This window comes from Camelus bactrianus, chromosome 1, assembly GCF_048773025.1.
Source record: "Camelus bactrianus isolate YW-2024 breed Bactrian camel chromosome 1, ASM4877302v1, whole genome shotgun sequence".
NCBI lineage: Eukaryota > Metazoa > Chordata > Mammalia > Artiodactyla > Camelidae > Camelus > Camelus bactrianus.
This window is the reverse complement of record NC_133539.1, coordinates 11,955,245-11,978,730: the sequence shown is the minus strand read 5'-3', so window position 1 is coordinate 11,978,730 and position 23,486 is coordinate 11,955,245. Positions and strand designations below refer to the sequence as shown.

The window sequence follows — 23,486 nt, the reverse complement described above, 5'->3', positions numbered from 1 at the left end:
AGGGAAAAAGGAGTAGACAATGGGAGGGAGGCAAGGGACCCTCACACCAGGGAAGAACCTACTCCAACGTCAGCCCCCCACGAGGCTTCATCTAACTATCGCCCCACGAGGCTACATCTAACTGTCGCCCCACAGGGACGTCAGCTCACTCAAGTCCTACAGTGGAGTAGGGGTGACGGGGATCTTGAACGTCTGAATCCCCACAGTACCTGCCCTGCTCATGGCTGGCCTGGCCCCTTTCAGTGCACACAATCGTTTTCCTCCAAAAGGGACATATTGCTGGGACGAGGGAAGGCTCTCAGTCTTGAGGAGCTGTCTTCTGTGCTTGTCACGCAGGATGGAGTGCACAGCCTTCAGGAAATCCTTTCGGCTCTCTGGGGAGCTATGGAAAGATGGACACGTGTTAGAGAAACAATTCTCAACACACGGCGAACTTCTGATACCAGGTGCGGCCAAACAAATACCTCAGGAGACCAAAGGTTAAAAACTGAGGCCACCACTCCAACTTCACTGCTGAGCAGTGTTTTCATCGCTGGGGATAAAGAACGCATATTCCTTTCCCTTTATGCTTTGTGGTTCATCTCCTGCAGTCGGTCTGGGACAGAGCAGCCCATTAATGAACAAATTGATGGAGATACAGATTCTGCACCGCAGAGTTGCCAGATTCTGCTCTTGGTACTTAAGGTAGAGCTTTTCATTCTAAAATGTCTTACAGACAAAGGAACCACAAGATTGTCGAGGCTCTGTGGCGCACCTAAAAACTGATGTCCAACGTCTTTAGCCTCCTCTAGATTTGGCCTTCTGTTAAATATCAATGCCTCTCAGGACACATCTCAACATGTAAATATTAAAGCTACACTGTTAAGAACTGGAAAAGCTTCCCAAGTCCTAATTAAGAAAAGAAAGAGAAAGAAAGAGAAAGAAAAGAAAGAAAGAAAAGAAAGAAAAGAAAGAAAAGAAAGAAAGAGAAAGAAAGAAAGAAAGAAAGAAAGAAAGAAAGAAAGAAAGAAAAGAAAGAAGGAAAGAAAGAAAGAAAGAAAGAGAGAAAGAGAGAAAGAGAGAGAGAGAGAAAGAGAGAAAGAGAGAAAGAGAGAAAGAAAGAAAGAAAGAAAGAAAGAAAGAAAGAAAGAAAGAAAGAAAGGGAAGGAGGGGAGGGAGAAGGAAGGGAGGAAGGAAAGGAGGAAGGAAGGGAGGAAGGAAGGGAGGAAGGAAGGGAGGAAGGGAAAGAAAGAAAGAGAAAGAGAGACAGAAAGAAAGAAAGAAAAAGAAAGAAAGAAAGAGAGAGAGAGGAAGGAAGGGAGGGAGGGAGAAAAAGGGAAAAAAGAAGTGCTTCTTAGGTCGGGGTTATTTTTCTTGTTACGTTCTCAGTATCTTTACCCAGGTACTGGTTTCCCTTATTAACAATGAATATGGCATCTCAAAGGACAAGCTCATTGGACCCTGCGGATTTACCAACAAAACCACAAGTGGATTAGCCTAAATAGATAGTAAAGATGGTGCTCAAATAACATGTAGATTATCTGAAAAAAAAAATTCCAATTCTGGTTCTGATAGCTTCTTGGGATCTGCCTTGATTGATCTCTGTCACCCAACACAAAGAGGAGATGCAGAAACACAAAACGTGGGCTTTGAAGTCAAACCTACTGAGTGTCAAACCTGCTAAGTTTGAGCTCAATGTTCATTGGCTATAAGGTTTTAAAAGCAAAGCACCCTCTATGAGCCTTGATGCACCATTTGTAAAAGGGAGTAATTGTACCTCAGTCTGACTAAGGGAAATACTGCATGTAAGGTGCTTAGCACAGTTCATGGTGAACGTGCCAGCAAAAACATCACAGAGTATTGCTAACAACCATAAAGTACTGATTCTGTTGAGTTGTTTGTTGCTGTTTTTGGGTTTTTTTGTGGGCAACTGGTAGGATACTACCCATGGTGTGGGGTATTGGGTAAGTATTGAATACATTACTGAGCACTTATGATGAAATTAATGCATAATTGCATACAGATCATCTTTAAAGGCAAGTGTATCAGATCGCTGGCTGTTGAGACTGCCCAGGTTGGTATTTTTAGGCAAAAACACCAAAGAGAGAAAGAGAATTGGCTGCATTTGAGAAAAGACCTCAAATCGTCAAAACAGAGCCCAAAGAGGAGGAGGAAGAGAAGGGGGAGGGGAGAGGGAAGGGAGGGGAGGGCGTGAACACAAAGAAATAAGTAGGAGCCCACATTATAATCTCCGCTTCTGCTCAAGATCTGTGGGCGAACCCAAGGAACGTGAGCCAGCCTCTCTGGGCTGAAGTTTCTGTACGTGACGAGGGGGCCCAGCGGCAGTGGCGCACACTGTCAGCCTCCTCCCAGCTGACTCTCCACCTGCTGCACCTCAGGGATGTACAGTATAAACAATGGATCCAAACACCAATGCAAAATATTGTAAGACAACCAGGTCCTTCTAACCCACCAAATGTACATCTGGGAAAAAAATCTCTCATTTGTATGTTGAATATATATGAAAACTCCGATTTCCTCTTAGAAAGATAATAAATTAACCAGGTGACTGCCTACATTCTGATGAAATCAGTTTAATTTATCCAATAACTCTTACTTAATAAGGGTGAAATAATTTCTCAAGTGTACAAGAAAAGGATGTAGCATCTAAGGATGCACAAGCCAGTCTGTAGAAACCCAGAGGGGGTTGTGGGACGCTGAGCACAGTCACAACCCTTCCCTCGGGGCGGCACGGTCCACACTCCACGGCTCCAGACTCACCTGCAGCACAGGTGGAAGACCCTCTCTGGCCTCCCTTCAGACTCCGACTTTACGTGGACAATTTCACACATGGCATTTGCTTCTGCATCTAGAGAAATTAAAACAAGTATGAATTAGAGTATGTTTCAAAGAGATTTATTTTCATTTTTGCAAAAGCATTTTCCATGTAAGTGTAAGATTAAATCATGCAGGGCTGCATAAGACCGAAGGAACTTCACGCCTATCTGGGTAATCTCAAGAGACAAAGTGCTTGATAGCTTAATGGGTACAAAGAAAAAGAACGCCTGGAAAATTTCCAGTTGTTAAAATCTCCTTCTCAAAGGTCTAAAAGGACAATCAGTCAATCATATGGATTGCAGAATTGACCGTTTTTAGCTGCACAGCCCATTTGGTTGAATCATTTCAATTAAGCGATTAGCTGTTTTGGCTATAACTGGACTAGACAGACAGAGCCCGAGATTCCAATGCCGACTGCACCAGGTCAGTGATATAAAAAGGCAGGCCCTTGTCACCTGCGGGATAGCCCTCCCCCTGAGCGACCAGGCCAAGTGCCCGGGACCAGCAAGTCCTGGAAACAAACGGGGCTCCTCCTTCTCAGCCTTCCCAGCCCAATCTGAGTAAAGCAAAAACGGTACACTGAACAGGGAACTATTTTCAATATCTTGTAATAACCTATAGTGAAGAGGAATCTGAAAACAAATACATGTATGGACGTGGACGACTGAAACATTCTGCTGTACACCAGAAATTGACACAACATTGTAAAGTGACTACACTTCAATAAAAAAATGGTACCCCAAGAAGGTGAGAATCCATTTTATTTAGAAGTAATGTCTAAGTCTTCTGCTGCCTGAACATCATATTATTTTAAGTCATGTTATTCATTATTACTGTTTATGAAAGAACCAATTTCCTGCAAACATCAAGACTGCACATTGTGAGGTCTCATCCTTACCTAGTGGTTCAAAACCTGGGCCACAAACATGCACTGTGCCCACATTCTTCAGCCCCAACCAGGACCCCTATGCAGAAAGTTTCACAAGTTTTCCCAAACTAAGAGAAAAATCTAGAAATGTTCACCTTCTGAGTCTCACATCCACTAGACTTTATTTCATAACAAGGGACATGTTGGCTAGTCTCTCCATTGAAATAAACTTCTATCCTGACAATGTTAAAGTGGATTTGAGTGAAAAACCGAGGGTGAGCATGGAATGTCATATTCACAAAGATGGCTTTGTTTTCCAAAGTTATATTCTTCATGTATTTTTGTTCTCCATGAAGGCAAAAGTCCTGGCTGAGAAGCCTTTGCAGTCTTCCATTAGCATAAGCTTTCCCATTTATCAACCAGGCACAAGGAAACCTATGAACGAGACCATTCACAACCTAAGACTGCAAAGTAAGACAACACTAGGATTTAAGTGCCCAAACCTCAAAATACTATGACAGCTATTTGTAGATCTATGATTGATAGGTTCCTGAAAATTTATGTGCGAATCAATTCTACAAATCAAACCATAAGTAAAAAGGCATGAGGGTAAATCTCTGTGCCAGAAGATTAGACACAAACTTTCTTAAGGCAAATAATCATCTCCAGTACATTTCCTAGACATAGTTTGTGCACTGGAGTTTCCCTCCTACAACACATAACGACCGTGAAGGAAGCGGCATCTCGTTTAACTCGGGTGAGTAACTGAAGGTTTATCAAACACTGCCAATCTTCATGTCACTTCATGATACTGGATTAGGGAAGAGCTGGTTTTATGAGGATTAGAGCCAATTTTATGGCTCAGGGAGGTGACAAATGAAAACAGGTAAAAGATGTGTCACATCCATCAGACACAAAGTACTTAACGCTCATGTGAGATGCCAGAAGCACGAAACAGAAATTCAGATCCACTGCACGCCGGCAGAGGTCCACTCCCACAGCCTCCCTTTACTACCAGAAAGCCGCACCTGCTGTCCACGTGGGACACAGAATAGTGTGTCCTGAGAGTTTCCAATTGACCACAAAGCTGCTCCTCCCACGGTGTGTCCAGGAGAACCCCTGGATGGTGCCTCCGAGTCATAGAAATGTTGCTCTTCTTAGTCAATACCGTGCTGATGATCACTTCTCGCCTCAAGTGCTAAAGCCTCATCTAATTAATATTATCAAGTACATCCATTACTACTCAACCACTTGTTTCACTGCTATTTGGGTTGGAGAAAAAGAATTGACATTTCAAAAGCCTTCACCCTTATATAAAGATACGGATTTATAATGCTTCAGAAAAAAAAAAGAATGTATTCAATGTTCTTTTGCATCTACTAGTTAAAAGGCAAGTGAGTTATTTACATATGCTTTGTCTGTTCATGGGCTCAAAGATTCTTTCCAGAAGTACAAGACTCATTGCTACTTAGATGTGAGTCACTGTAATATTACTAATATATAGAACAGAATGACTAGAGCTCCTGGGTACAATATTAAAGGCAATTTACCTTCATTCACTTAGTTCATTCATTCAATTATTTATTTATGTATTTATTTATTTATTTACTTAGGTGGGAAGTAGTTATATTTCCACCCAACCTTTCTGTATTTTTTCCAATCAATTTATAATGTTGTGTTAATTTCTGGTGTACAGCAAGTGATTCAGTTACATACATGTGTGTATATATATATATAATATATATTCCTTTCCAAATTCTTTTTCATCATAGTCTATTACAAGATATCGAATATAGTTCTGCGCTATACAGTAGAATCTTCTTGTTTATGTTATATACAGTAGTTAGCTCAAGTATTTAATAAATGTCTGGGTAGATAAGAGGCAATGGAGAGGCTGAGGGAAAGGAGAGTTAAGCAAAGAAGGAAAAAGATAAGGTGGCTAGACCAAGAGCGTGGATTCAGAAACACAATTCATACACCCACAGAAATATGTACCCAGCACGCTTCAGAGTTTACCTGCACTTGCCAAAGCTCGAACCTGCAAAGCTTCGGTAGGAATCATGTGTCGAAATCGAAAGGGGTCCCAGTCCTCGTAAATTGAAAGCCTGTGAGATCCTACCTGCAGGAAGAGAAGGAACTAGGTGCATGAGAACTATCTGCTCAGCCTGGACGGAACCCCCACACTTTCTAAACCAGTGATGCTGGAACCCAGTTCTGCTCCCATGCCTGCACTGTTGTTGCCCCAGCAGAAAGCAAGAGGCCAAGTGGTAAAAATGCTAAGGGTGTACAATAAGCCTGCTAACCAAATTCAGGCAAAAGAGAGACAAAGGAAAGAGGAGAAAAGGGATCCCAAAACAAGAACAGAACAGGAAGAACAGGGAAAGGAAAAAAAACAGTGTTAAGAAGGCTCTGGCCATGATAGGCGTAACAGCTATTGACTTTCACGCTCTAAACGTTAGCCTGCTGCAGGAAGCAGGATTGGTTGCCCTTGGCAACACTTTTAAAAAAAATCATAAAAGATTCATGCTTGACAGAGGTGCAGAATTATAATTAGGCAGATATAACTGAGAAGCAGATAGAAAGGGAGATGTTTTCAAACTATGGAGTGAAATAAGAAGTCTTACCAGTTTCTTCTTCTGTTTGGAACCATCTTTATATACAAGGACCACAGCAGTTTTGAAGACTGGAAAAAATAAAATAAAGGTTGTTATGGCACATAATGTGTTGGGTTTTCCCCTTTACTTCAATAACTTGTGGTGACAAACACTACAGTTATGAAGAGGACAGAGAGTCCCAGGTACCAGCTCCACCGCGTCCTCCACTCACTCGTCACATCTGAGAGATGCAAAAATCTACTGAGACAAAATTTTCCAGGTTCCAGATAAACACCCAAAGCCTAAATCAATGGAAATAATGCTTCCTGCCCTGCTGGAAACTTTTGGGTAAAATATAGTATTTTTAACTATGGTATCACTTCAAGCTTAAAACTTCAGCTTGTACACATTTAACAAAAATAGACTAGTTCAGCAGCTGAACGAACAGTACAAACGTCAGTAATAGCAATAATGATGCTTAATCTACATTTATGCAAATTAAGCTAAGATCACACCCACAGAGAAAGTTCATTAACTCAGGGAATAGAATTCATCATTTTGACTGAAATGAAAATTAGTTTAGGAAGTAGAATGTTACTCTACTTAATTGTGATTCATCCTGTTTGGAAGAAGTAGAATGTTCCAAACAGGATGAATCACAATTAAGCTATTTAGAAGCAGGGAGTATACAGTTTTGTTCTTTTTTTCCCCCTGCGTCTATTGATAAAATCTTTTTTATAATTGAAGTATGTAGTTTTATTCTTATATTCTTTAGGGGCAGGGGGAGATACAATGGCGTTATGCATAATGGTTCACTGAATTCCTTAAACAATGCCAAGCATGTTTAACACTCAGCGATTCTGACTCCTGGAGGAGAAAGAAGAATTGGCGCCCAGAACAGTAAGAAGGGGGACCCCAGCCCATCCTTGGCTCCTTGTATGGGCGTCTCCATCTCCCTTCACACTGTGACCCCAAGGCATAACAGGGACGCCGTCAGTCACACAGCAGCTGGACGGGGCACATCTGGTATACCAGGCACAGAATTACAAAGGGAGCAAAGCTTCAGAGAGTTCTCAGGGACAGGCTCCCAGGCCCTCTGGAGAGCAATCCAACGTGCCTGGTTCACTTTTTATCCTACTTACGATGGGTCAGTCTCCTTTTGGGTAAGATCGCTCTAATCTCCACTGCAAGAAAAGAAGCCTTAGGATACAAAGAAACTGACCCCCAGTCATTGGGTCTGGACTGTCCCCAGCCCTTCACAACTTAAAGCATCTGACCTCTTAAGAATCCCAGAGGACAGCCTGTGAGGTTCCCTCTGACCCTCAGAGGCCACACCGCTCTGCGTGGAGGCGGGACATCACCACCTGAGCAGGCCCTCTGTCCTTGCCATGAAGCCTTCAGAAATCACAGTGGCCAGGACAGCAGGGCCCTTTGAAAGTGAGAGAGCCCCATGCTGGGAAAGGGTGACGGTGTCCAGTAATCTGAGTCTCAGAAGACCCACCATCCCATTGGGACCACAGCTCAGCAAGCGTGTAGCCGTGACCCCAAGAAGGCTACTGGTCTGCACTGGTTTACCTCAACCATCTTGGGTCACAGTGTGGGAGCCAAAGTGACCCTCAGCCTGGGCTCTGAACACTTTTGCCTTAATTCCTCCCTGATCCCAGGGGCTCCTCTCACTCAACTGACTCCAAGTGCTGTCAGTCCCTTCAGACATGGCCTTGATCTCCAAAACTCCTGGCTGCCCTCGCCAGCCTGAAGGCCTAAACAAACTATGTCTTTCATTCTTTTAAAGGTGATGATCGTCAACACCAAGTACATAGGAGTCATCCTGGGAATGAAAACAGCAAGGTGCTGGGTTGGCAGCCGGTCAACTTAGTTTCAGAAGAAAGCTGCACTATTTCCTGAGATCAGACGTTTAAACGGGAAACAGAAGACAAACATGTCTTAGCCCCAAAGCTGCCTGTTTGATGTAATTAACTTCCTTCGCAGCAACTCTTTTTGTTTCAAAACGCAATTCTAAGTCTCTGTGAGTTCTGCCTTGCTGCTTAAAAATCTCACCCAAACTGCCACCTTTTAAGGACTGGGAATCCATAAATAAGCTCATTATGATGACAACAGTCTGCCTTCACTCATAATCGATTGTAATCCTTCCGCCTTCTCTGCTGTGACTCAGGAGAGGATAAGGTGCTTGCTTCCTTCCTCCTGTGAGTCTTGGGCAGTCTTCCCTTGCTAACCGTGGTCCCTGCGGGGTTTGCTGGCAGTGGGACCGGAGGAGGCAGCTTCCATCCACAACCGGACACCCACCCTGTGCCTCCCTCTGGTAAACACCCTGCGGGGCAGGGAGCACACACACTGCCCCCTGCTGAGCCTGTGCACCAAGCGGCACCTAAAGCCCCAAACCTCAAAACTGACATATTCGTGAACCCTTCCTTCCACAGTCTGGCAAACTCAGGTCCGACACCTGTTCCGTACAGCCACCAGTACCACTGCTCATTTGTTTACACAGGCTGCGCCTGGCTACATATGGCCTCTTGGTCCGGGAAGCCTAAAATACTGACTACATGGCCCTTTACAGAGTAAGTTTGCCAACCCCCTACATTCCCCCACTCCAATGATTTTCTTATTCTAAATCTGTTTCTTTCTAACAACTGGACATCTGTACAATTCAGGACATAGACAGGAAAAATGCCAACGGTGACCACTGGAACTGTTCATCTCTAGCCTGGAGGCAGAAACGGGAGGCAGATGATTTGGTTAATTCCTTCAGAATCCTACACCTCACCAATGACCTGCCAAGAAGCCTCAGCAAGCTCCCAGACCTCTCCAAGAAGAAACTGCAATAAGTAACACAACTGGTAATGATGGAAAAAACAAACAAACAAACTTGAAATTATATCCCTCCCCCTTTCCAAAACACCTACTCCTATCAAAAAACACCGACATGGAAAAACCCCCCAGTACTCCTCTGTATGTCATATTTAGTCATGTTTTTCTTTCACACTCATATGCTTTTTTGTTATTTTTAATGAAACAGCACCAACAGCTACAGTGGCTCTTTGAAATTTTTAGGAATATCACGAAGGTTTTCAATAAGGCTGAGTGATCTAATTAGGAAGTCCAATAAATCTTTGTATTAAGTGCTCTGATTTTAACATCACTAGGATGTTCCATTTGGGAATGCTTTGTTCACATCGTAAAGAAAAAGAGGGTTCAGTTAAAGCAGCAGTAAGCCACATCCCCCTTTCCCCACCCCCTCGCCTGGAAAAATAAGGTAAAAGGAAGGAGATTAGAAACCCTAGACTTCCTTTATGCTGTGTTCCTGCCCATGCATCTTTGACAGGGAGGCCAGGAAAAGACACGGTAAAACAAAAGCATGGCCGTTGACCATGGATGGTGGTTGATCGTTTATAACACCGCATGCTGTACAAGCTTTACACAAAACAGTGAGCTGTACTGCCTGAATTATGCCCAGTGCGCTAACCCATAGTTTTTCTCTCTCAAAAAGCATTTTCCAGTACAACCACGTGAGGTTTCTAATTGCACCAACTGCAGCCATCAGAACTGTTTTACTGAAAAATGAATCATTCATGAACATCTCTACTTTTGCTAGTATCAGCCACGATGTGATGGAGAAGTACCTCGTAACTGATCGAGGCACCCAGTGTTGCCACAACAGGTGAGCTGAGAACCATGTCCTGAATCCTGGCATCACAACATACAACAATGCAGAGTTGGGGAAAGAATAAAAGACACTAGATTGTGGGTCTCAGAAACCGCTTTGTCTTGATTTTTCACTTGATTTTTCCTTGGCTTTTTATTAACTCATTGCTTTGAAAAGATATTCAGAGCAGCAGCAGCAGCAACAGCAACGTAAAAAAAAAAAAAAATCTTTTCCTGCCTGTATGTCTATACCTGGGGTCGACTTGAACACCCAATCTCTCCCTCCAATGTAGCTGGGTGGCCACACAGGTCACACTTAGCCGGAAGGTTTAATTTAGTACCTGTGACATGTTGGTGGCTACGGCAGGAAGACAATGCAGATAAGTGTGATTAACTCTACTTTAATAAACTGTGTCTTGGAAAATAAATGTTAACTTATTTTGAAAAATAAGCCAGCCTCCTTCTTCCCCTCCAAACCCTGATACATACCAAAAGCTGCCAATTCTGGTTCCTTTTTCCACTTTCCCAGCGAGGCTGGTGGGTTTGGCCAGATCACGGTGGTGTGCAAAAGTAGGTCCCCCATGCTCAGATCTGCAACCTGAAAACCAGGGACAGGGTAAAGCTTACTGGGTGGTTGTTAGAAGCACTCAGATTTTCGTGACGTTTGAAAATTCAACAGGCTGATGTCAATCCTACTTCATGAAAATATTGTCTCTAAACACACCTGGTCATCTTTTCTTCCTTTATCTTGTGTTTTTCTACCAGAATTTCAAGAATAAGCTGGCAAAAAGGTAACAATCGGGGTTCCAAAATTCGCACGTAGTAAATCTGTGAAAACTGATCTACCCAATTGGAGTTTTGTGTTCAAATAGAGACAGTTTCTCAGGGGGGACAAACGGCCATCAACGGCAGAGATCTACCCCAGGGAACTGTAGCCATTTCCACCTGTGAGTTTAAATCCCTTTGGAGCCAGAGTCTTCTGGGAAGCAGTGGAATCAATTATTTCTTATTCTTCCAACTCATTTTAAAGATTTCATCTCACTTTAGAGGAGGAAAAAGAAGCCGACAGAGGAGTTTGAAGACTGCCCTCCAAGCATGCGCAGGGTGAGCTCTGGGATCCTTAGAAACCCTGAGGTCCAGTCCTGCCCCCTCAAGTCAAATGCTAGAACCCATCTTAGACGGACAAGTTCCTTTGCTCCCTGTGGAGCCATCGTGATGCGATGATCCTGAGATTCTGCCGGTTCCCGCCTCACAATAGTCATGTTTGCCTTTCTCACTGGAGTCCTTGATCCACTTCCAAGTTTACCAAAATGCCACCCTCCCACCTACTCAGCAGCGTAATCACAGCTGGGAAGATCATCTGGTCCCTCAATGTGCTCCCTGTGCAAACATGTTAGAGCACAAGGCTCCACAGCAATCAGGGCCCATGGTCCTTCCTATTGGTAAACCACAGATTGGCAGGAGGGTCTTCCCCGAATATGCCTCCCTGAAGCCCTTGCCCATCAGCCTCTTGCTTCTACTCTGCGGCCACAGAAACCAAGCCTGATTCCTTCTCCCTTAAGGCATCATTTTGGGGTGTTTGTTGGCCTTTATAAAACATTTATTATTTATTTATTTGTTTGTTTGTTTGTTTATTTATATTGCAGTTTTTGATTTACAATGTTGTGTTAGTTTCTAGTGTACAGCACAGAGATTCCATCACCCATATACACATACTCTTTTTCATTATAGGTCACTACAAGATATTGAATATAGTTCCCTGCGCTATACTGTAGGACCTTGTTATTTATCTATTTTATGTGCAGTAGTTTGTATCTGCTAATATCAAACAATTAGTTTATCACTCCTCACCCTTTTACCCCTTTGGTAACTTTAAGTTTACTTTCTATGTCTGTGAGTCTGTTTCTCCTTTCGTAAATAAGTTAATTTGTCTCATTTTTTTCAATTCCACATATAAGCGATATGTGATATTTGTCTTTCTCTGTCTGACTTACTTCACTTAGTATGACAATCTCTAGGTACCTCCGTGTTGCTGCAAATGGCATTATTTCACTCTTTTTTATGGCTGAGTAGTATTCCATTGTATACATATACCACAACTTCTTTATCCAATCATCTGTCGATGGACATTTAGATTGCTTCCAGTCTTGGCTGTCGTGAATAGGAAGGCAGCATTTTGAATAGTTGAAAACTTGACGTTGGGCTTCACAAGAACAAATGGCTCCATTTTATTTTGCTGCTTTTGATCTGGCTGGGTATCTAGATACAGCAGCAACTGAGCAGCCCTCCCCGGAACACAGTGTGGTTTGGCATTGCCCTTTTCTCAAGCCACCAAGCCAGGTTACAGTGTGGAGCCGGGGCTCCAGCAGTACAGAACACAGCGGTATTACTGCCACTATAATAACTGGGATCATGATACTAATAGTAATTACTCTAATTATTATTGAGCCATATTATTAGTGGTACAGTCAGTGGTTAAAAACATCAAGCAACTATATTACTTTGTACACATTAGGCAACTAGTCAACCAAACTCCCAGGACAGTCTCCACTACTCATGCTCCAAACACCCACAGAAGGGACTGCTTATACACATAAGTCAAATTCCTGGGCACCATTCTGGGCCACAGCCTTAGGGGGGAATGTCTTTAAGAGTGATTAAAGGTCACTGGGGTAGATCACTGGCCAAATTCGACTCCTTCCCTCTAATGAATTATATATTTGCACCTTCTGCCATGTAATTTTCTAGTGCCTTCCACTAGACTACGCCAAGCTCTGAAGACTCTGGGCTTGGCCATATAGGCTGGGCCTTGAACTTGGCATGGTAAGTCTCCACCAGCCCTCCTGAGCATCTGCCTTCCAACCATGGGAAGGACATGCCCAAGACAGCCACTGCTGCTTCAGTCTGGATCCTAGAAGGAAGAGACATATAACCCTCTGAGCCCTAAGCTCTGAAGCGCACCAAGACAAGCCAAAGCTCAGCTGGCCCACACACTGGGAGGGAAATAAATATTTGTTGTCACGAACACTAAGATTCTGAGATCTTTGTTACCCGCTCAAAATGGGCTGATACAGTACCAATGCAAATGGTTCTCTCTCGACAAGTTTCCACTTGTAAATGTAATAAGGGGGTCAGGGCTGCTCCCTCCAGCCAGCAGCCTCTACCCTGGCCTTCCATTGGTCGCCTTCCATCAAAACCCTAAGACTAAGTTCCACTAAGGAGCCTCTGCTCCAGCAAGGACTGGGATGCCCTGCTGAGCCAGGTTTTCTGACCACTGCTTCTAAGGGGAAATGCCCTCTTCGGCTTTTCCTTCCTCCAACCTGAGCAAAAGGGATGTTCTATGTGGGTCACTCACCAGAGTTTAACTGGGGGTAGGGGATGAAGCCCCACCTCCATCATAAAACTATTTCTTTGTCTGTTTCGTTCTCTGTGAACACATCTGCCTCCAGGGACCTCCTGAGGAAAGCTGGCTGGTGACAACATCAGGTACCCTGTGTCCCGGGATGTCACCATTTCAGTCTAGGCTGACCATTCCCAGCAGATACTGACAAGTGTCCCATTCCTAGCTGTTTACAAACTGCTCACAGAGCCAGACTAGGATTTTTCTGGATATTATCATTAAAAGGTTACTTAATGATCAGGAATCACCTTTGTGAAAATCAGGAAGTAACTTGTGTATGTCTGAATGTCTGCCTCCCTAAGTTTCCACGGCTGTTCCAACACTCTGCTGTGAGTGGCAATGCAGAATTACAACTGATCATGGCACAGAGCACACTATTTCCCCAGGAACCATTCTCCCTACAGTTTTATTTTTGTGGAATCAAGACCACTCTATCCTTTCCAGTTTGAAGACTATTCTCCACAAAGGAGAAAAAAGAGATCAAGTAGAACCTGAGTCATTGTCCTTGAGTAAGCACTTGTCTTTGGCTATGACACCTCAGGTCCCTTTTTTTAGGGGGTGCCATCTCTTTCTTATCCTTCCTAGAGTGCTGAAGCATGATCTTCCATTGGTCCCTTTGGCATCTTCTCCAAGCCTACATTTTTGTGGTCTTTGGATGTCCTAACACTGATATGGCCTATTCTGTAATACTGCTATGTAGTCAAATGTCCCTCCTTCCATCTTTCGTACTTTTTTTTTTTTAACCCTAACAAGATCCTTGCTCAGAAGAGACTGCTTTGTATAGAACTATATCTCTTTGTTCCTCGCTGGAAAGATTTCTCACTTGGTTGTCAGAATTTTACTTTAGAGGACAGGCAGTTTCACCAAAGCCATATCCCCTTTTATAGTCTCTGACTTTTGAATCACATTCAAATTTTTTTCTAAGTTATTTGCAATCTGCGATCTATATCACCTTCTAGTCCTTAGCATAATGGTCCTTTGCCCTCAAGATGATTAAAATCCAGAAATCAGTTTGGAATATAATGAAAAATGTAATGAAATACAATGAAAATGTTCATTTCCATGACCTCAAAAAATTCACCCTTTGTCAAAATGAAATAAATTAAAATACATCAAGCACAGAGGAAGCCTTATGATCAAAAACGTTTGCAGTGTTATTCACTGTAGTCAATAAATGAAAAGAATTGCCTGATAATAGGAATTAAGGAAATCATTGTTCAGCCACACAATAAAATATTACACAATGATACTTTTGAATAATTTAAAATAACATGAAAATTAAATAATTCTTTGTTCAATATAAAAGAAATCAAAGTACAAAATAGCTTCCACAATATTCAAGAAAATAGAAAAAAACTATACTCAATATTCAATCCAAGCAAAGAATATATATAATTTAAAAAAAAATTAAACACCCAACCATCAAAACATAAGTTTTGCGTTTTGAGATTGTAGATAATTTTCTTCTTGCCTTCTTCGGTACGGTGCCCTTTTCTTTAATAAACATGGTATGGTTTTCTTACTACAAAAGTTTTACAAGAAAATGAGACTAAATTCAAAGTAGCAGTGTCCATCTTTTCTACTCGAATAGATTAAATTATCTACCTGGTAGACTGAGAACATTCTCATGCCCTGCCTGAAATATCATGTAGAAAAAATTAATTTTGTTTCAGTGGAAAACTATGCACCCTCTACAGCACACCCTGGACTATCAGAGTCCAACCCTGTAATGTCCAATTTATCTCCATTCACAAATCATCTCAACATTTCTTCACTACATACACAGACCTGTGCTATTTCGACAGTTTCCAATGAACTGTTACACCACCCGCCAGGTTCCCCCACAACAGATGAGTGAAATAAATTCCTTATATATGTTCACTTTTACATCTCTTAATAGTCCAAAAATGTGTTTTGTTTCACTGAGGACATAAGCGTGAACCTGGATAATAACACTTTACATCTCTGAACGTAAGGCTGTTTTCTCTTGCCTAAAGAGCCAAGCCCTGCTCCCTGCCCCATCCCCACCCACTGCCTTTCCCCCTCCCTCCTTCTAATCACAGCAAGAGAGATTTTCTTCCTAGATCCCTCCCAGCTTGTCTTCTTCTTTGAGGCAGAAAGCAAAACGAGAACAACATTCCAATCGAATCAGGAGGTGCAGAGGCATTTGATGAACATCATTACATATCATCTCCATCTGACTCATCTCAGTATTCGCAGCATTTTTATTCACGCAAGCTCTTCTCAATGATTCAGGCACAACTCATAGTTCATGCTACGTTTTTCTCAAGTATATCTGTTCCTGTGACTATTCCTTCTAAGTAGATTTGCAGGCAGCAACTTAAAAAAAGGAAAGATTCAGATTCATTTGAAACTTTCATTCAATCAGTGAATATTTATTGAGCACCTGCTACATGCCAGTTATCCTAATCTCTGGGGATACAGCCTTGGCCTTTAATGGGTGTTTAAAGAAACAGCCCAAGTTACGGTCGTGGAAATTCACTCTCTCATTTAACACAAAACAAAACCAGAGGTCTCCAGGGTGAAGGGCTGCAGTCAGGACACATTTCCCATATTAAGAAATAGTTCAGCTGAGGAAGAAAGCTCACATCATAGCCTTGGGTAAAGATAAAAGTGCCACCAACAAAAACACTATCGTCCTAACTACTGTACTTACAAATAACCTTCAACACACACACACACACACACACACACACACACACAGAGAGAGAGAGAGACAGAGAGAGAGAAATCCAGCTCTACTGACAGATACGCTGGGAAGAACGGGGAGAGGGTGGGGGGTCCTTACCTCTTTTTTCTCACCCGTCTGTTCAGCAATCAGCTGGTCAAACACAGCCCCGAACTCCTCATGGATCTTCTGCATTTCATTGATGTGACTTGCAACCTTATTCATTGTCTTGATGGCCACTAGAGGGAAACAGGTCACGGAACAGACAAAAAGGTGACGCGGAGACTAGGGGGGCAAGGAGCGCGAGGGGCAGGCGCGGCCGGCGGCTCACCGTCCAGGTGGTAGTGCTCCTCGCTCTCCGCGTCCGTCAGGGCAAAAAGCTCCTTCAGCAGCAGTGGGTACTTGAGGATCCTCTGGATGGGCTTGATGAGGTAAGACTCCAGAGTGGACGAGTGCTGCTGCTTCGGGTTCTGGGCATCTAAGAACGCCTTGAAAGCCGTGTCCGTCTTGGCTGGAAGAGTTTGAACACAGGGTGTCGGGGCGGAACGGCCCAGGGACTCCCTTCTTAGCACCTCACTCACTCATTCCAAGGTGCCTTTTCGCAGGGCTGAGGGTACAGTGAGTGGTCAGAGGAGGGAAGGAGGGCTCAGAGGGACACCTGGAAGGGCCTGTCGGTTACATTTACTTATTTATTTATTGGGGGGGGGGGGTTCCCGATGAGGTAAGGGGTAACAGGGTCTGTAAATCCTACACACAGAGATTTTCAGGGGCTTCTGTTTATTGTCCTTGTGTTAAGAACGTCTTCTTGTTCTGGTATGTTGACGCCTGGGGCTTTCCCGATCCTGGAGATATAACTGTGCAGGACCCTGTGGGGCAGATTCACCCCTCAACCACCCCACCCCATGTCCTCCGCCTGCCTCTTCACTGTGGAAAAACCTTAGTCTCCTAGGCTTTCCCAAGTTCCAAAGAGTATCTTTAATCAGAAAAGTGAGAAAATGCAGAAAGAAGGGAAAACAGTCAAGCAAGACAAAATAATAGTTGATCCATTAAACAGAGTCTGGGACCTTTTGTTCTTCTTCAGTATTCTGAGCTGGACCCTTTGCGCTGTTCTGCAGTACTGCAACCCCCGCCAGGTGGCAGAAGTTAACTGTATGCTGCCCACAAGCACACAGACCCCAGACTGGTTGGAACCAGAAGGTTGATGATATTGACTGCAGGTTACCTCCCACCAACCAATCAGAAGAAAGTCTGTGAGCAGACTGCACATCCCTCAACCCGCCTCCCTCACCCTGTCCTTGAAAACCTTTCCCAGAAAGCCCTTTGAGCACCAACTGCCCTGACTCCTTGCTCGGTGTCCTGCATTAAACACTGCACTTTCTTTCACCACAATCTGGCGTTAGTAGACAGGCTTCCCTGCACACAGGCAAGTGGACCCAAGTTTGGTTCAGTAACAGGGAGACTGCCCATCCCAGAGCTGGCCAATTCCTAGAGACGGTACAGGACTCACCTAGGAACACACCTTTCACATGCAAACCAATCAATCCAGAGCCACCTGCCCCCATCTCTCTTCCATTAGACACTTATACTCTGGTCCAATATTCCCCCTGCCCTAATCACCCCAGGGCCAGGTACCAGACAACTCAGGACAGCCCCTTTACCCCAGAGCCTGCTGAGATTCTTCAGACGGGCCAATTCTAGGCCTGTTCACCCTGCCTCACCTCTTCCTTCCTGCAGAAACCACAGAAAAGGCTCTTGCCCACCTTTTCTGCTCATGCCCTCTGCCCCCTGGTCGACCCTGGTGCTTCCCCATGTGGCCCTGAAGGGCATGGCATGCCCCCTCCTCTTGAATCGTGAGTAACAAGCTATCTTTTTGATGGCAATCATCTCCCAATCTGTTGGCCTCACCATATCTGAACAACAAGAAAGCCTACGTTTTAAAACACTCCTCACACTGGTTTTTCTAAACTTTCAAGCTTTTCCTTGCTGGGAGAGCCTCTTTGGAGAGAAGGCAGGGAAGCAGAAGCAGCAGCACCCTGCAGCTCTGGTAAGTGGAGCAAGGCCGCATCTCCCGCAGGGAACGCCTTTTAGGTTCTGTTCTGTGTCAGTTCAGTGCTGCAGCTATTATGATTTATCTCAGAAGGAAACATATATTGGGCCTAAGTTAACTCAGGAGGCACTTTCCTCACCAGCCGGGCTGTTACCTGCGTCCCAGCTGGGCTGAGGAGCCGCCCTGGGAAGTTGTGCGTCTCCAGACAAGCAGAAAGGCACCTGCCAGTGGAAAATTAGGAAGACACGGCTTATGTCTTTTAGGTGCAAAGAAATGGCGAAGAGAGAGACTGGAGTGAGGGCAAAAAAAATGGGAAGTGGAAAGGACAGTATATCAAAGTGACTTAACGGTAGGCAAACTTTTTTTTTTAAAGCTTCTAACAAAAATGTATTTCCATCTCCAGTGATTAGGAACGTGAGCTAAGAGGTGAGGGTGTTGTAAAAGGGTGTCATGAAATTGTAAAATCATTCCTCCATCTTTGTCGGGTTAGGGAAACCAGCAACCATGGGGGGAAGGCCTCGTCAAAACCACTGTCTTTTCATCCCTTTTAAGCCCCATTAAGAGGACTCACACTCCACGGGTCCGGCCACCACATCCATAAAGAGAAAGAGGACTGGGGATGAGGTCGCTGAGGAGGGGCCCACGTGCCTGGGCGGTGCATCCAGGCCCAGAGCTGATGCGTGAGGAAACTATGGCTTCCGTGGACATCCCAAGTCTTGGTCCACGTCCACAGGGGGTCTAGGGATTCCCCCTAAAATCCTCAAGTCCACAAACATGGCTATGAGCGTACCACCCATCATCTACATTTCACATCGGGGCAGAAGAGGGCATGGGTCTCAGTTCTCTGTGAGCTGAAGTGTCACCCCCAGGCAATCTCGCTGTGGTCTTTTAGGAATCACAGACGTGCTTTTTGTTCTCAGAGTTCTCTTCATCCGCTTGGCATGTTTGTCCATTAGAAAAATGTGGGTCATATGTAATGTTTTAAGGGATGGTTTTGAATGATACGATAATATTTTTCAGGTGCAAAAAAGAATGTTTTCGAAATTAAGAAAAATCTACAGGGGCAGAGTTTAATCTAATCGAGTGATTAAAAATAACACAAATTGCTCTAAGGACTGTGATGAGTACATAATTTTACCACAGAGCAAAATGCTCTAAAATTGTTATGTTAACACTCTCATAATGTGAGAAGACACACAGAGAGCCGAGACGCATAAGACCAACACAACGTGTGTAAAACCACAGATGGGGCCATGCAGCAGGGCAAGGAAATTCCCAGGTTCCCTTTAAATTTCTGTGCTAAACTAGGACTCTTTTGCATAGACTATCATTATCATTAAGTATGGCATTATCTGGGGCAGGATCTTCTGTAATCCAGAGACCTGTGTTCTACTAATACTTCTTATAACAGGTTTTGAATTAAGGCAAGCTCGTTCTCTTTGGCAGCAGACATAAATATAAGTAAATGACTTATATATTCAGCAGCTATTTACATGGCAGCCACAGTAAAGTGTCAAGGAAGAGCAGGCTGATTTCCAGAGATTCACTGAAATGGAACTTCCTATTGGTCCTACAGTTTACCAAGTAAATGTCTTTCTAATCCTTTAACTTGTCCTCAACAGCCACATGCAGAACCATGGAAGGAAGACAACTTTCTGGAGACTCAGAACACTCTGTCATCCCCTCCAGAACACTTGGGAAAAGGAGCTGGTCAGTACAAAAATTCTACTCTGTTCGGCACAAGATATAATTGCAACTTGAGTGATTTTTGTGAATAATTGAAACAGTTTTAGCAGTGATGGTGGTGACTATGATCACACACCTGGGAACAAAAATGGGTGAGGGAAAGATGAAAGTCCACAAAAAGGTGTGTGAAGTGTGGTAGATTATGATGAAATTAATAAAAAATAGAAATAAAGCAGGGAATTGCTAAACCCCCTATGTTTTTGCATAATTGCAAAATGACTCATCAATTGTGGCCCCAAGGATTGGAGTGGAAACTTTCATTATAAGAAAATTGACAAAACTGGTAATTCAAGATGTTAATGCTCTTCATTTCTCAGTACTGTTGGCCCTCCGTATCCGCAGGTTCCATATCCACAGGTTCTGTACTGTGGATTCAACCAACCATGGATAGAAAATATCCGGGGAAAAAATTCCAGAAAATTCCAAAATGCAAAACTTGAATCTTCTGCACACTAACAAAGCATTTACATGGCACTTATATTGTATTAGGTATTATAAGTAATCTAGAGTTGATTTAGAGTGTACAGGAGGATGTACGTAGGTTATATGCAAACACTATGCATTTTATATAAGGGACTTGAGCATCTTCGAATTTTGGTACCCATGGAAGGTCCGGGAACCAATCTCCCGTGGATACCAAAGGACAACTGTACCCTTATTTGTTGCTTGCTGGAACATCTATCTGGCACAACAATGACTCAGATTTCTGACCAAAAGCCCCCCAAAACAGTCCACCACACAAAGGTGAACTGACAATTCACATGCCCACTGCTGCCCAGTCCTCCCAGGCCTCACCTTTCACCAGGACCTTGGGGACCTTCGTGTGGCTGGCGCAGAAGGCACTGTAGAGCTTGAAGCGGTCAGCATAATACAGAAAGGATCCCCCCAGAGAGAACAGCACTTTCTGGATTTAATGAAAAACAGTACAGTTAGTTCGTGCTCCTCCCCATCCAAAAATATAAGCAGGATGTAGCCGGGAGCTCCCGTCTGCCTGACCCTCCCCACAAATCAGCATTATTCACACCTGTCACAGCCTGTCTTTGCCACTGATGGCCTCACATGTTTGTGCAGTAGATGCTGGATTTGGCTTTCTCAGTAATTACAGTCAAGGTGTCACTGGTTTTCCAGGCTTGTGTCTTTCAATGCCCTATCTGGGATGTGTGAATGCTAATGAGAAAGCAGACACGGCATTTTGGAAAAGACAGAAATCTCCTGAATTCTCTCATTAGTTTCTGCTGGGAGATGGAAATGACAAGCCAAATAAAGGCAGGAAATGCATATGACCCCCAAAATAGAAAACACATTTCCCTCATCACTGCCTGCACCCTCTCCAACGCCACGCCCTCTTCTGGCAGGAGCAGGTCAGAACAGGAACAGGAATCGGGTGTCACCTCCCACCCCACACCCTCTGCCCCCAAAGGCTCAAGCCGAGGTGGAAGCCTTCCCTACTAGGGATTTAACATGCCTGAGGTAAGATACCTTTTATCCTACACAACTTCTACACATGTATGAAACAGGCCTCAGAAAAACACCTTCTTTGGGTTTCCCATTGATCTAGTCTAGTTCAAAAAGAGGTATTGCGTATTTAGGTTTAGAATTTAAAAGTTAGGTTCCAAGCCAAAAAAAGAAAAGAAAAAAAAAGATTTTGGTTGAGTGATCAGTTGGGTTCCACAAAGTATAATTTATAAAATGAACAATTTATTAAATGAACAAATGCTAGGAGACTATAAATAAAAACAAACACAAAAAAAGGTTTATATGAACCACACATACCTGGTAATTAGAGGCCTAAATTCATTTCCTGCATGTTTTTTCCTTTACTTTTCAAGCCTCATCCCTCCCCAAGCCTCACCCCCTGGATGGAAAGGGCATCGGGAGGGGCAGTCAGACTTTGCAGGGACAGTGATCCTCTGAGCCACAAGCAAGAATCAAGAAAGAAAAGTTGTAGAAGAAAAAGCTCTAAATGCAACCCTTCACTTTAGCCCTATCAAGTCACTTATCTACTTAACTTAGTGTTTACTAAGCACTTCCTACACAGCAAACACAGAACATTAAAGTATTCATTTGTTCTTCCCGCCTTAAAAAATGATCTCAGAGCACAAAGTGTGCACCACACGAGGAGTTTATACACAGACTGCATTTCCTCTGTGTTTCTCTGCTGTAGGACCTCATGGAGCCTCTTACTTGCTGATGGACATTGCAGATTTCCAAGGGGGAAATTTTATCAAAACTTACTTGGCCTCAGAACCAATTTTTTTCCTAATACTGTCTGAGAATTAGTGCTGTCTATGACACAATTTGAACATTTTAACAAGGTTTTATATTTTTAGCAAATATACAATCAGGATTTAAAGGAAGCAGCAATGGCAGAAACCAGCAGTCACAGGTTTAGGAGTGAACACTGACTGTCCGAGGCCAACTCAGAGGTGCTGGAGAGCAGCCCCAGGGCTGTGAATATTCCAGGTGCACAGCTGTCATGCCTTACAGGTGGCACGGAGATTGTCAGGTTATGCAATAAACCAGTGATGTGAAGGTCGGGGAAGAGGCTTAAAATGTGGCTGCTCAGAGTGAATGTGCTAAAAGGATCATACACCAATCCCTCCCTAGAAAAACTCTGCTTATAATACAGTCATGCTCACACCACAGTTCTGATAATGAAATTCTCCTAAAGTGATCATCCGATTCTAAACTCCAAGAACTGGCCCCATAGCGAAAGCCTACTCAATGAATAAAATGAATGTTTTCAGACATTTTAGATTAAAACCAAGTATTCTAGACTTATGGTTACCAAAGGGGAAAGGCAAGGAGGGATAAATTAGGAGTTTGGGACTAACAGATACACAATACTGTATATAAAACAGGTATAACTAAATCACTTTCTTGTACACCTGAAACTAACACAACATTGTAAATCAACTATACTTCAGTTAAAAAAAAAAGAACTGTCGCCAAAAAACAAAAAAAAAACAAAAACAACAACAACAAAAAAAAAAAACAACAAAAAAACCCCAAACCCAAGTGTTTTAAGGTCTGAATGCATTTTCATTGTGCTTCACATTAATCAACTTTTTTGATTAACTGACAAACTACTGGCCCTTATCACAGTGTTCTACTGACCTATTAATTCATTTGCCAATGAACCAAACTGTATTTCAAGTGGAGAGTATGGCCAACCACCCTGAAGAGGGTACAAATGAATTAACCCAAACAATTTCTAAACACACAAAAAATGAGCTATATGCAGTAGTTAGGGCCAAAGGGGTATCACGCCTGCAACTTACTCTTAAATCGTTCAGGGGAAAAATATATTCTATACACACAAATACACATAGGAAATAGGGAGGGAGAGACAGGGTAAAGCAGCTGCGGTCAAATGTTAATGTTTGGAAAACCTGGGTAAAGGATGTCTGGGACTCTGTACTATTGCAACCTTCCTGTAAGTTCGGAATTATATTCAAATAAAAATAGGGAACTACATATGAATATATGTTCATATGCTTATGTGTATGAATGTGTGTGTGCATTCTAAATAGCTCCTGTTGCAGAGAGGGACTGTACAGAGATCACACACACACACACAAAACCATATTGAAGGGGCAGTCTTCACCTCGGCTCCTACAAACCTGTATACGTACCAACATCACAGCCAGGTTTCTGCAAGCGTT

General features: G+C 43.3%; 1 protein-coding gene across 6 annotated transcripts in view; it reads right to left on the bottom strand.

Annotated features, from left to right (window-relative positions):
- Positions 1-23,486, bottom strand: part of TIAM1 (TIAM Rac1 associated GEF 1) — a 244,681-nt gene that overhangs the window by 5,933 nt on the left and 215,262 nt on the right. For all 6 annotated transcript variants that reach the window (XM_074360728.1, XM_074360724.1, XM_045517841.2 and 3 more), the window contains 8 exons: positions 20,617-20,725; positions 16,360-16,539; positions 16,149-16,267; positions 10,429-10,537; positions 6,310-6,368; positions 5,702-5,804; positions 2,761-2,848; positions 210-382 (listed from right to left, as the gene is read on the bottom strand). In XM_074360728.1, the coding sequence (XP_074216829.1) occupies positions 210-382; positions 2,761-2,848; positions 5,702-5,804; positions 6,310-6,368; positions 10,429-10,537; positions 16,149-16,267; positions 16,360-16,539; positions 20,617-20,725 (940 nt within the window). The remainder of the gene's footprint in view (positions 1-209; positions 383-2,760; positions 2,849-5,701; positions 5,805-6,309; positions 6,369-10,428; positions 10,538-16,148; positions 16,268-16,359; positions 16,540-20,616; positions 20,726-23,486) is intronic.